The sequence below is a fragment of the Saimiri boliviensis genome, chromosome 17 (genome assembly GCF_048565385.1).
Source record: "Saimiri boliviensis isolate mSaiBol1 chromosome 17, mSaiBol1.pri, whole genome shotgun sequence".
NCBI lineage: Eukaryota > Metazoa > Chordata > Mammalia > Primates > Cebidae > Saimiri > Saimiri boliviensis.
Window position 1 is genome coordinate 22,735,590 of NC_133465.1, and position 12,439 is coordinate 22,748,028.

The 12,439-nt window shown below is 41.4% G+C and overlaps 1 protein-coding gene across 3 annotated transcripts in view; it reads left to right on the forward strand.

Annotated features, from left to right (window-relative positions):
* The window catches only part of PAFAH1B1 (platelet activating factor acetylhydrolase 1b regulatory subunit 1), a 110,950-nt gene that overhangs the window by 48,796 nt on the left and 49,715 nt on the right, over positions 1–12,439 (forward strand). For 2 of the 3 annotated variants that reach the window (XM_074387973.1, XM_039475716.2), the window contains one exon: positions 11,327–11,546. In XM_074387973.1, the coding sequence (XP_074244074.1) occupies positions 11,515–11,546 (32 nt within the window). In that variant the 5' untranslated portion in view covers positions 11,327–11,514. Of the gene's footprint in view, positions 1–11,326; positions 11,547–12,439 lie in introns of those variants that run through there. The other variant, NM_001280011.1, reaches the window with a different exon arrangement.

Consider the following 12,439-nt stretch of genomic DNA (forward strand, 5'->3'; position numbering starts at 1 on the left):
GGCTGAAGATAGGCCCCAATCCCTTCTCGCTTGTATGATTTCTGCTGAGAAATCTGCTGTTAATATGATAGGTTTTCTTTTATAGGTTACCTGGTGCTTCTGTCTCACAGCTCTTTTTTGTTGTTGTTGTTGTTGTTGTTGTTTTGTTTTGTTTTGAGATGGAGTTTCGCTCTTGTTACGCAGGCTGGAGTGTAATGGCGCGATCTCGGCTCACCGCAACCTCCGCCTCTTTGGTTCAAGCAACTCTCCTGACTCAGCCTCCTGAGTAGCTGGGATTACAGGCACGTGCCACCATGCCCAGCTAATGTTTTGTATTTTTAGTAGAGACGGGGTTTCACCATGTTCACCCGGATGATCTTGATCTCTCGACCTCGTGATCCACCCATCTCGGCCTCCCAAAGTGCTGGGATTACAGGCTTGAGCCACCGCGCCCGGCCATCATAGCTCTTAAGATTCTTTCCTTCTTGTTAATTTTGGATGACCTGATGACAGTGTGCCTAAGTGAAGATCTTTATGCAGTGACTTACCGAGGTGTTCTTTGTGCTTCTTGTATTTGAATGTCTAGGTCTCCAGCAAGGCCAGGGATGTTCTCCTCAGTTATTCCCCCATATATGATTTCCAAGTTTTAGAAGTCCCTTCTTTCTTAGGATCACTAATTATTCTTAGGTTTGCCATTTAACATAATCCCAGACTTCTTGGGGGCTTTGTTAATATTTTCTTATTTTTTCTTTGTCTTTGTTGGGTTGGGTTAATTCAAAGACCTTGTCTTCGAGCTAGTAGTTGAAAATTCACATGATTTAAATATCTAGCAATAAAAGATTGTTAAAAATAGTACATCCACGTGATCAAATCTCATGGAGTCATTAAAAAATTATGACAGTTCTGGGTGCGGTGGCTTATTCCTGCAATCCCAGCATTTTTGGATGCTGAGGTGAGTGGATCACTTGAGGTCAGATGTTCAAGACCAGCCTAACCAACATGGCGAAACTCTGTCTCTACTAAAAATACAAAAATTAGCGGGGTGTGATGGCACATGCTGGTGGTGCGAGCTTGTAATCCCAGCTACCCGGGAGGCAGAGGCTGCAGTGAGTCAAGGTTGTGCACAAGTTCAGCTAGAGAATTCCTTCTCCCTGTGGAGTTTTACCCCTATTCTCCTCTGGCCACCCTCCCAGTGGATCCCTATGGTGCCAGGCAAGAATGGGCTGCTTGGGACCCAGTGAGCTCCCAGGGCATTTTTGCTGCTTCCTCTACCCCTGCATTTCGCTTGGCTTTGTCAGTTGAAGTCTGAAACTTCTCCAACAAACGGACCTTTGGACCTTCGGCTTCTCCAGTGGGGGGGTGTGCTTCAGAGAGGAGGGTCTCCCTTTCTCAGTTCCGCAATTGGGGCACTCACAGTATTTGGGATGTCTCCTGGGTCCTGCAGGAGCAGTTCACTTCCTTCAGAGGATTTGTGGATTCTCTTGGGATTGCTGGTTTGTTCTTGCAGTGGATCTGGAGCTAAAATTCACAGTGTAAGTCTCCACATGCTGCTCTGTCCAGAGCTGCAATCTAGTTCTCCCTCCTGTCTGCCATGATCCTCTAGTTCCTCTCCTGATATATAAAAAAATTTTTTATTATGGAAAATGTCAAGCCCTTACACAAAGTTAGAGAATAGTGTAATGAACCCTTATGTGTACCTGTTACCCAGCCTCAACAGTTAGCAATTCAAAGCCTGTCTTGTTTCATATATCTCTCTCATTCAGTCATTACTCAGTTTTTTTTTGAAGCAAGTCGCAGACATCATATTATTTTATTTTGATTTGATGTTGCTTTTCCTTTTTTTTTTCTTTTTCTTTTTTTTTTTTGAGATGGACTTTTGCTCTTATTGCCCAGGCTGGAGTGCAGTGGCACGATCTTGGCTCACTGCAGCCTCTATCTCCCTGGTTCAAACAATTCTTCTGCCTCAGCCTCCCGAGTACCTGGGATTACAGGCACATGCCACCACTCCGAGCAAATATTTTTGTATTTTTAGTAGAGATGGGATTTCACTATGTTGGTTAGGCTGGTCTCGAACTCCTGACCTCGTGATCCACCCACCTCAGCCTCCCCAGATGCTGGGATTACAGGTGTGAGCCACCATGCCTGGCTGATGTCTTGCTGTGTTGCTCAGGCTGATCTTGAACTCCTGGCCACAAGCAGTCCTCCTGCCTCAGCGTCCCAAAGTCTTGGGATTTCGGGCTTAGCCTCCACACCCAGCCTCATTGTGTATTTCTGAAAGACTTTAAAAAATAACCACAATACTGTTATCACTTTTAAAAATAATCATTTATTTAATATTATCAGCTGTCCAGCCAGTGTTCAGATTTCCCCCGTTTGTTCATTGGTTTATTTTACAGTTTGTTTGAATCTAGATCTAAGTTAAGTCTAAATTGCAGTTGTTTGATATGTCACTTGTCTTACTTAATCCATAGGTTTCCCTTTCTATCTCTTTTTCTTCCTTTGGTATTTATTGAAGAAACTGTGTCATTTGTTTTGTAGGACTTCTGGCAGTCTAGGTTTGCTGATGGTATCCCTTTGGTGTCTTTAACGTACAGTTGGTCCTCTGTGTCTCTGGGTTCTGCATCTGTGAATTGAATCTCAGATTGAAAATATTAGAAAAAAATATGTCAGTACTGAATATGTACTGACTTTTTTCTTGTCATTCACTAAATAATACATTATAACAACTATTTACATAGTATTTACATTGTATTATATGTAATCCGGAGATTATATTATAGGAGAAGAAATGCATAGGTTATATGTAAATACTACACCATTTTCTTCTTCTTTTTTTTTGTTTGATTTTGAGACATCTGGTTTCCAGTACACAGTTTATTATCAGGGACTAGAGCAACCTCGGATACCAAAATCCTAGAGGTCCTAGAACCATTGCCCCATGGATACTGAAGGGCAATGATATACTGTATTCCCCTGCCCTCTATACTTCTTGCAAATTGATAGTTGGAGCCAGAGGCTTGATTCGTCTTTGATTTTTGTGCCAAGAATACTTTATAGGTGGTAGTTGTTATTCCATCACTACACCAATTATAGGTATATAACTTACAGGTATATAACTATAATCATACCCATGGTCTGGTTGCCTTTTTGTTGTTTTACTAGGCTTTGGTTATTTCTTCATTTCTCCTGTAGTCTTTTTCTCCACCATTAGGATTTCTTTTCTATTCTTTCTTTCTTTTTTTTTTTTTTTTTTTTTTTTTTGAGCTGGAGTTTCACTCTGTCACCAGGGCTGGAGTACAGTGGCATAATCTCAGCTCACTGCAACCTCAGCCTCCCGAGTAGCTGGGATTACAGGTGCCTGCCACTACACCTGGCTAATTTTTGTATTTTTAGTAGAGACGGGGTTTCCCCACTCTTGGCCAGGCTGGTCTTGAACTCCTGACCTCAGGTGATCCACTCACCTCACTCAGCCTCCCAAAGTCCTGAGATTACAATTACAGGTGTAAGCCACCAAGCCCAGCCAGGATTTCTTTTTTTTTTTTTTTTTTAATTTGTAAGGCATCATACCTAGACCATCAGGATTTAAGTATCAATTAGGCTGGAAAAAAAAAAGAAAAACTGCTTTTCAATATTTTCATCTACTTTTAAAATACTTGTTTATGATACCGTCTCTACTTCATCTCTTTGCTTATTTGCATATTATTTCTGCCATGTGAAATCATTTTACTGAAACCATTCTCATTCAAGGTTATTAATGAGCTCCTTGCTGAGTACAACAGACTCATCCAGCCTTACTTTCCTCGAGAGTTTTACAACTTTGGATACTGTTGATTGCTTCCTGGAAATAACTCTCTTGGCTTTTGAGACATACTCTCTTCTCTTTTTCTTTTACCTCTTGAACTGTTACTTTCAGCCTCAGTTGTAGACTGTTTTAAATATTGGTGGTGTTCTGCACAGTCTCCATGGGTGATCTTACCCACTGCTGTGGCTTCAGTAAACATTTCTACATAAAAAGTAGGAAACCATTTTTTTTTTTGATAGTTTGGTTCTCTTCAGAACTAACTTGTTTGTTAGAGCTTCCTACTGGAAATTTCACAGGCATCTGAGAATCAACATATCTATAATGGAGTTAATCATATTTTTTTCATCCCTCACACATTCTAGTTTGCTGTTCAACTGTTCAACTTCATTCTTTTGTTTGTTTTTTGAGATGGAGTTCGGTTCTGTTGTCCAGCCTGGAGTGCAGTGGTGCGATCTCAGCTCAACTGCAACTTCCTTCTCCCAGGTTCAAGCAATTCTCATGCCTCAGCCTCTCAAGTAGCTGGGATTACAGGCAGCCACCACCACGCCCAGCTAATGTTTTGTATTTTTTTTTTTTTTTTTTTTTTTTTTTTTTTGAGACGGAGTTTCGCTCTTGTTACCCAGGCTGGAGTGCAATGGCGCGATCTTGGCTCACCGCAACCTCCGCCTCCTGGGTTCAGGCAATTCTCCTGCCTCAGCCTCCTGAGTAGCTGGGATTACAGGCACGTGCCACCATGCCCAGCTAATATTTTGTATTTTTTTAGTAGAGACGGGGTTTCACCATGTTGACCAGGATGGTCTCGATCTCTCGACCTTGTGATCCACCCGCCTCGGCCTCCCAAAGTGCTGGGATTACAAGCTTGAGCCACCGTGCCCGGCCTTGTTTTGTATTTTTAGTAGAGATGGGGTTTCACCATGTTGGCCAGGCTGGTCTCAAACTCCTGACCTCAGGTGATCCACATGTCTTGGCCTCTCAGAGTCCTTGGATTATAGGCATGAGCCACAGCACCCGGCCTCAACTTAGTTGTAAGCCAGAAATGACTTGATTCCTTTACCAACTTTCTTCCTTTCTGGCTGTCCACATTGAGTCACTAGTCTTATAAGATTTACCCAGTAAACAACTTAAATGCATCTAATTATCTTTATTTACTCCTGTTATCCTAGTGTAGACCTCTATTATCTGTCACCTTAGTTACTGCAAGCCTCCTTTCTGGTCCATTCTTCACTATGTAAGTGAGAATGCTTTTTTTCTTTCTTTCTTTTTTTTTTTTTTTTTTTTGAGATGGAATTTTGCTCTTTTTACCCAGTCAGGAGTGCAATGGCATGATCTCGGCTCACCACAACCTCCGCCTCCTGAGTTCAGGCAATTCTTCTGCCTCAGCCTCCTGAGTAGCTGGGATTACAGGCACATGTCACCATGCCCAGCTAATTTTTTGTATTTTTAGTAGGGACGAGGGTTCACCATGTTGACCAGGATGGTCTCGATCTCTTGACCTCGTGATCCACCTGCCTCAGCCTCCCAAAGTGCTGGGATTACAGGCTTGAGCCACGGCACCTGGCTGAGAATGCCTTTTTCCTAAAAAATTTATCTATTGGCTCCCCATTGGCCCTGGGATAAATTATAAAGACCTCAGCTTGTTTTATGGCCTGCTTGCCTGCTCAGTTTCAGCCCGAGTCATCACCCACAGGTGGCAATACTTGTCACATTAGTCACGCTGCTTTAATTGATGCTTTGGCTGACTCTTCCAGTAAACTTTAACTTCTTGAATATAAGGACCAAGTCTGGCGGCCGGGTGTGGTGGCTGATGCCTATAATCCCAGCCCTTTAGGAGGCTGAGGTGGGTGGATCACTTGAAGTCAGGAGTTCGAGACCACTGTGGCCAACATGGCGAAACCTTGTCTCTACTAAAAATACAAAAAGTAGTCTGGCATGGTGGTGGACAACTGTAATCCCAGCTACATGGGAGGCTGAGGCAGAATTGCCTGAAGCTGGGAGGTGGAGGTTGCAGTGAGCTGAGATTGCGCCACTGCACTCCAGCCAGGGCAACAAGAGCAAAACTTTATCTCCAAAAAAAAAAAAAAAAAAAAAGGACCAAGTCTTTTTCCCCATTAAACATGGTATATAAGATAATACCTAGCACATAATATAAATTAACTGTTCTTTATATGTTTGTTGAATTAATAAATTAATTTGTTCAGTACACCAATGTATTTAATAATTTGTGTTTTATCATTATTACATAATCCTTCTGTTCCATTACTGTCATTATTTTATTTTTATTTCTTAAGAGACAAGGTTTCTCTCTGGCGCCCAGCCTGGGGTGCAATGCCACAGTCATGATTCACTGCAGCCTTGACCTCCTGGGCTCAAGCGATCCTCCTGCCTCTGCCTCCTGAGTAGCTGGGATTACTGGTATGTGCCATGATTCCAGGCTGATTTTTTTTACTTCTTGTAGAGACGGAGTCTTGCTGTGTTTCCCAGGGTGGTCTCAAACTCGTGGGCTCAAGCAGTCCTCCCACCTCAGCCTCCCAAAGTGCTGGGATTACAGATGTGAGCCACCATGCACGGCACTGTCATTATTCTTTTACATTGATTTGCTTTTCTGGCTAGCCGAGGTCTGCTTATAATTAAATTGGACTCTATAATATATATAATATAGTGGTTTTTCTGATTACAGCAGATATTTTTGCTATACCTCTTTTTTACTCTTAATTTGTATGATTTACTTTTTGTTAGTGGATTATTGTACCAGAGAGTAAAAACCTGTAGACAGTTCAGGTACAATCAGGAATCTTCACCATATGAACTGTCTACACCATAATGCCATGACCTTTTTCAGAATATGTGAGTCCCTAGATACTTTGGCTTGGGGACAGTTAAGACTTAGAAAAGTTAAGTTTGGGCCAGGCATGGTAGCTCACACTTATAATCCTAGGACTTTGAGAGGCCGAGGCAGGAGGATTGCTTGAGTTCAGAAATTTGAGATCAACCTGGGCAACATGGCAAAACCCTGTCTCTACAAAAAATAAAAAAAAAAAAAGAAAAAAATTTAGCTGGGGTTGGTGGCACATGCCTGTAGTCCCAGCTACTCAGGAGGCTTAGGTTGAGGGGGGATTACCTGAGCCCAGCAGGTTGAGGCTACAGTGAACCATGATTGTGCTGCCACTGTACACCTGCCTGGATGACAGAATAAGACCCTGTTTCAAAAAAGAAAAAAATATGAAGAAAAGTGAGGCTTGAATAATTGGCACTTGTTGAGTACCAAAGAAGTATTGTTTACTAGGTTGTCTGTTGTGTTTGGTTCTAATTTCACTGTTTCTTACTGACACCAATCATCTTTCTCAGAATTTAGATGGAGTGATAGTGATGGCTTTCAGCTATTGTTTGTAGTTAGCTGGGCTCCAGGTCAAAAGAATCATTAAGGATTATAAGATAAATTCCTGCTTATATTTACTAGAACTGCTCTTCAGATAAGGATCTCTAATGAAATAGCAGTTGCCAGAGTGAGCACCTGAGCTGTCACTTTCTCACTCAGGGCTCAAGTTTGGTTTTTGTTTGTTTGTTTTTGGGATGGAGTCTCCCTCTGTTGCTCAGGCTGGAGTGCAGTGGCATAATCTCAGATCACTGCAACCTCTGCCTCCTTCGTGCAAGCGATTTCCAGCTAATTTTTATATTTTTAGTAGAGGTGGGGTTTCACCAAGTTGACCAAGCTGTTCTTGAACACCTGACCTTAGGTGATCCGCCCGACTCAGCCACCCAAAGTGTTAGGATTACAGGCATGAGCCACTGGCCCTGGCCTCAGGGCTCATATTTGAAACCCCAAGGTATGCATTTTTTTTTCCTTTAAAAGAAATTGGATCTTGCTTTGTCACCTAGGCTGGAGTAGTGCAGTGGCATGATTGTACCTTACTGTAACTTTGAACTCCTGGGTGGCAAGCATTCCTCCTTCCTCAGCTTCTCAAGTAAGCATGCACCACCACACCTACCTAATTTTTTTTTTTTTTTTTTTTTGCATTTTAGGTTTTGGGGTATGTGTGAAGAACATGCAAGATTGTTGCATAGGTACACACGTGGCAGTGTGATTTGCTGCCTTCCTCCCCTTCACCTATATCTGGCATTTCTCCCCATGCTCTCTCTCCCCAACTCCCCACCCTCCGCTGTCCCTCCCCTATTTCCCCCCAACAGACCCCAGTGTGTAGTGCTCCCCTCTGTGTGTCCATGTGTTCTCATTGTTCAACACCCGCCTATGAGTGAGAACATGCAGTGTTTGATTTTCTGCTCTTGTATCAGTTTGCTGAGAATGACAGTTTCCAGGTTCATCCATGTCCCTACAAAGGACACGAACTCATCGTTTTTGATGGCTGCATAATATTCCATGGTGTATATGTGCCACATTTTCTTTATCCAGTCTATCATCAATGGGCATTTGGGTTGGTTCCAGGTCTTTGCTATTGTAAACTGTGCTGCAGTGAACATTCGTGTGCATGTGTCCTTATAGTAGAACGATTGATAATCCTTTGGATATATACCCAGTAATGGGATTGCTGGGTCAAATGGAATTTCTATTTCTAGGTCCTTGAGGAATCGCCACACTGTCTTCCACAATGGTTGAACTAATTTACACTCCCACCAACAGTGTAAAAGTGTTCCTATTTCTCCACATCCTCTCCAGCATCCGTTGTCTCCAGATTTTTTAATGATCACCATTCTAAGTGGCGTGAGATGGTATCTCAATGTAGTTTTGACTTGCATTTCTCTAATGACCAGTGATGATGAGCATTTTTTCATATGTTTTTTGGCCTCATGTATGTCTTCTTTTGTAAAGTGTCTCTTCATATCCTTCGCCCACTTTTGAATGGGCTTGTTTGTTTTTTTTCTTGTAAATCTGTTTTAGTTCTTTGTAAATTCTGGATATCAGCCCTTTGTCAGATGGGTAAACTGCAAAAATTTTTTTCCATTCTGTTGTTACCGATTCACTCTAATGACTGTTTTTTTGCTGTGCAGAAGCTGTGGAGTTTGATTAGGTTCCGTTTGTCTATTTTGGCTTTTGTTGCCAATGCTTTTGGTGTTTTGTTCATGAAGTCCTTGCATACGCCTATGTCCTGAATGGTTTTGCCTAGATTTTCTCCTAGGGTTTTTATGGCGTTAGGTCTTATGTTTAAGTCTTTAATTCATCTGGAGTTAATTTTAGTGTAAGATGTCAGGAAGGGGTCCAGTTTCTGCTTTCCGCACGTGGCTAGCCAGTTTTCCCAACACCATTTATTAAACAGGGAATCCTTTCCACATTGCTTGTTTTTGTCAGGTTTGTCAAAGATCAGATGGTTGTAGATATGTTGTGTTGCCTTCGAGGCCTCTGTTCTGTTCCATTGGTCTATATCTCTGTTTTGGTACCAGTACCATGCTGTTTTGATTACTGTAGCCTTGTAGTATAGTTTGAAGTCCAGTAGTGTGTTGCCTCCCACTTTGTTCTTTTTGCTTAGAATTGACTTGGCTATGCGGGCTCTCTTTTGGTTCCATGTGAAGTTTAAGGTGTTTTTTTCCAATTCTGTGAAGAAGGTCATTGGTAGCTTAATGGGGATACATTAAATCTGTAAGTTACTTTGAACAGCATGGCCATTTTCAAGATACTGATTTTTCCTAACCACGAACATGGAATGTTTCTCCATCTGTTTGTGTCCTCTCATTTTGTTGAGCAGTGGTTTGTATTTCTCCTTGAAGAGGTCCTTTACGTTCCTTGTTGTATTCCTAGGTATTTTATTCTGTTTGTAGCAATTGTGAAGGGCAGTTTTTTCTTGATTTGGCTCTCTTTAAGTCGGTTATTGGTGTATAGGAATGCTTGTGATTTTTGCACATTGATTTTGTATCCTGAGACTTTGCTGAAGTTGCTTATCAGTTTCAAGAGATTTGGGGCTGAGACGATGGGGTCTTGTAGATATACAAACATGTCACCTGCCAATAGAGACAATTTGACTTCCTCCTTTCCTATTTGAATACCCTTTATTTCTTTTTCTTGCCTGATTGCTCTGGCTAGAACTTCTAGTACTATATTGAATAGGAGTGGTGAGAGAGGGCATCCTTGTCTAGTGCCAGATTTCAAAGGGAATGCTTCCAGTTTTTGCCCATTCAGTATGATATTGGCTGTTGGTTTGTCGTAAATAGCTTTTTTTATTTTGAGATAACGTTCTGTCAATACCTAGTTTATTGAGGGTTTTTAGCATAAAGGGCTGTTGAATTTTGTCAAAGGCCTTCTTTGCATCAATTGAGATAATCATGTGATTTTTGTCTTTGGTTCTGTTGATGTGGTGAATTACTTTACACCTACCTAATTTTTAAAATTTTCTGTAGAGATGGGGTCTCCTATGTTTCCCAGGCTGCTCTTGAACTCCTGGGCTCAAGTGATCTTCCTGCCTTAGCCTCCCAAAGTGCTGGGAATACACGTGTGAACCACCACACGCAGCCTCATTTTTCTTCCTTCACTGGCTTATTCACCACTGTATTCCCAGTACCTGGAACAGTAACTGGCATGGCATTTAAAAGGTACTCAGGAAATGGTCCTTCTTAACTCTTCTGTCCATGACAGGTTTCTAGATTGGTTGTCCCACAGGCACTTGATTATATGTTAATTTCATTTCATTTGGAGGATGATTTTTTATTACTTTGAATTGCCTCTTCCAGTCGAATTTTATATAAACACCAGTAGCCTCTATTTTAAATAAAACTATCTCAAATACATTTCCACTTAGGTGCAGTGGTTAAGACAACATAAGATTCCAGCACTTTGGGAGGCCAAGGCAGGAGGAGTTCATGAGCACAGGAGTTTGAGACCAGGAATGTAGAGACACCTGTCTCTACAAAAAAAATTTAGAAATTAGCTAGACATGGTGATGTGTGCCTGTAGTCCCAGCTGCTTGGGAGGCTGAGACTGAGTTGGGAAGATTGCTTAAGCCCAGAGACGGAAGGCTGAAGTGAGCCATGGTCACCCCACCGCACTCCAACCTGTGTGAGAAGAGAGCCTGTCTCAGAAAAAAAATAAGCGTAAGATTGCTGAGCAGTATATTTTTTAAATATCGGCCATTCTAAGGTTATTGGTGATTAACATTCAACCTTGAAGGTTACTTCAGTGATAGTTGGCATTGTTTGGCTTGTGCAGTTTATGAAACCCTTGTCTGTTTTACCTTTTATACCTTTTTTATACATTTGAAATTTTAACTTTTTTGTCTCTAAGAGATAAATACAGTCTTTTAGAGTTATATGTTAATATCTGAAATCAGATGTATCTGGCAGGTTAATATGGTTGGGAGTGGGTAGATTTATGTTAAAAGTAATGCTGTTTGGGCTCATTTAATTATTAATTTAAAAAGTAGTTTAAAATACATAAAACAGTATGATTTTTGACATTAGTCGACTTTCATTGTAAGTTGATAATCGTCATTTGATATTTATACTAACATCACAGGAAACTTCGAAAATGGGTACTACAACTAGTAATTTAGAAATAATTTAAATTTTAAATGAAATATTTTTTTTCTCTCTCTTTCTCCTTAGGTGGAATGAATCTTACTTGTTGAATATCTTCTGGTTACTAGTTGGATTCATTTGTAAAAGAATCTTTTCCCCTGTGTGGAAGACACTGAGTGGCATATTTAAATTATAAGTCCACGGATTGAAAGCTTTTTGATTTCCCAAAGGAGGGACATACCACTATATCAGATAAGCTTGACATTACAGCCAAGATGGTGCTGTCCCAGAGACAACGAGATGAACTGTAAGTTTCCTTGTTTTGTGCTTTAAAAAAATCTCCTTTATGACAGACAAAGTGGTAAATTAAAATATAGCTTTGGGATGTCTCTTCTAAGCTTAAAACTGTTTTTACGGTGTTCCAATATTGGTTTAGGCAGTTTGATTTTAAAATGGAATTTTATTATGATACAGCATTATTAGTATTTCTTCTGAGAATGAGTTTTGCTCTTATCGCCCAGGCTGGAGTGCAGTGGTGCCGTCTGAGCTCACTGCAGCCTCCGCCTCCTGGGTTCAAGCAATTCTCCCATCTCAGCCTCCCAAGTGGCTGGGATTACAGGCGCCCGACACCATACCCAGCTAATTTTTGTATTTTTAGTAGAGATGGGGTTTCACCAGGTTCTCCAGGTTGGTCTCCAACTCCTGACCTCAGGTGATCTGCCTGCCTCTGTTGAGATATACTCGGGGTGGTTGGCAAAATATTACAGAAAATATTTAGGGAAAGTTGTAGATTATAGTGGAAGGCCAAAAGGTCTGAAACTTATAATCAATAACTTACCCTAAATATTTTCTGTAATATTTTGCCAACCACCCCGAGTAAATCTCAACAGGCCTCGGCCTCCCAAAGTGCCGGGATTACAGGTGTGAGCCACCGTGCCTGGCCATGATAAAGCATTATTTACCCTTGTGACTTGATCATGTGTAAGTTTAACACGAAACAGACAAGTCAGTTGGGATAAGTTTTACCCTAAGCTTATCTTTTAAATATGTCCAGCAGGAGGTTAGGTGCTTCAGGGCTCTCATAAACCTTTTTTTTGGTCTGGAACTTATGCCTTAGAAAAATGAAAGCTGGCTGGGCGTTGTGGCTCACGCCTGTAACCCCAGCACTTTCAGAGGCCAGGTGGGCAGATCACGAGGTAG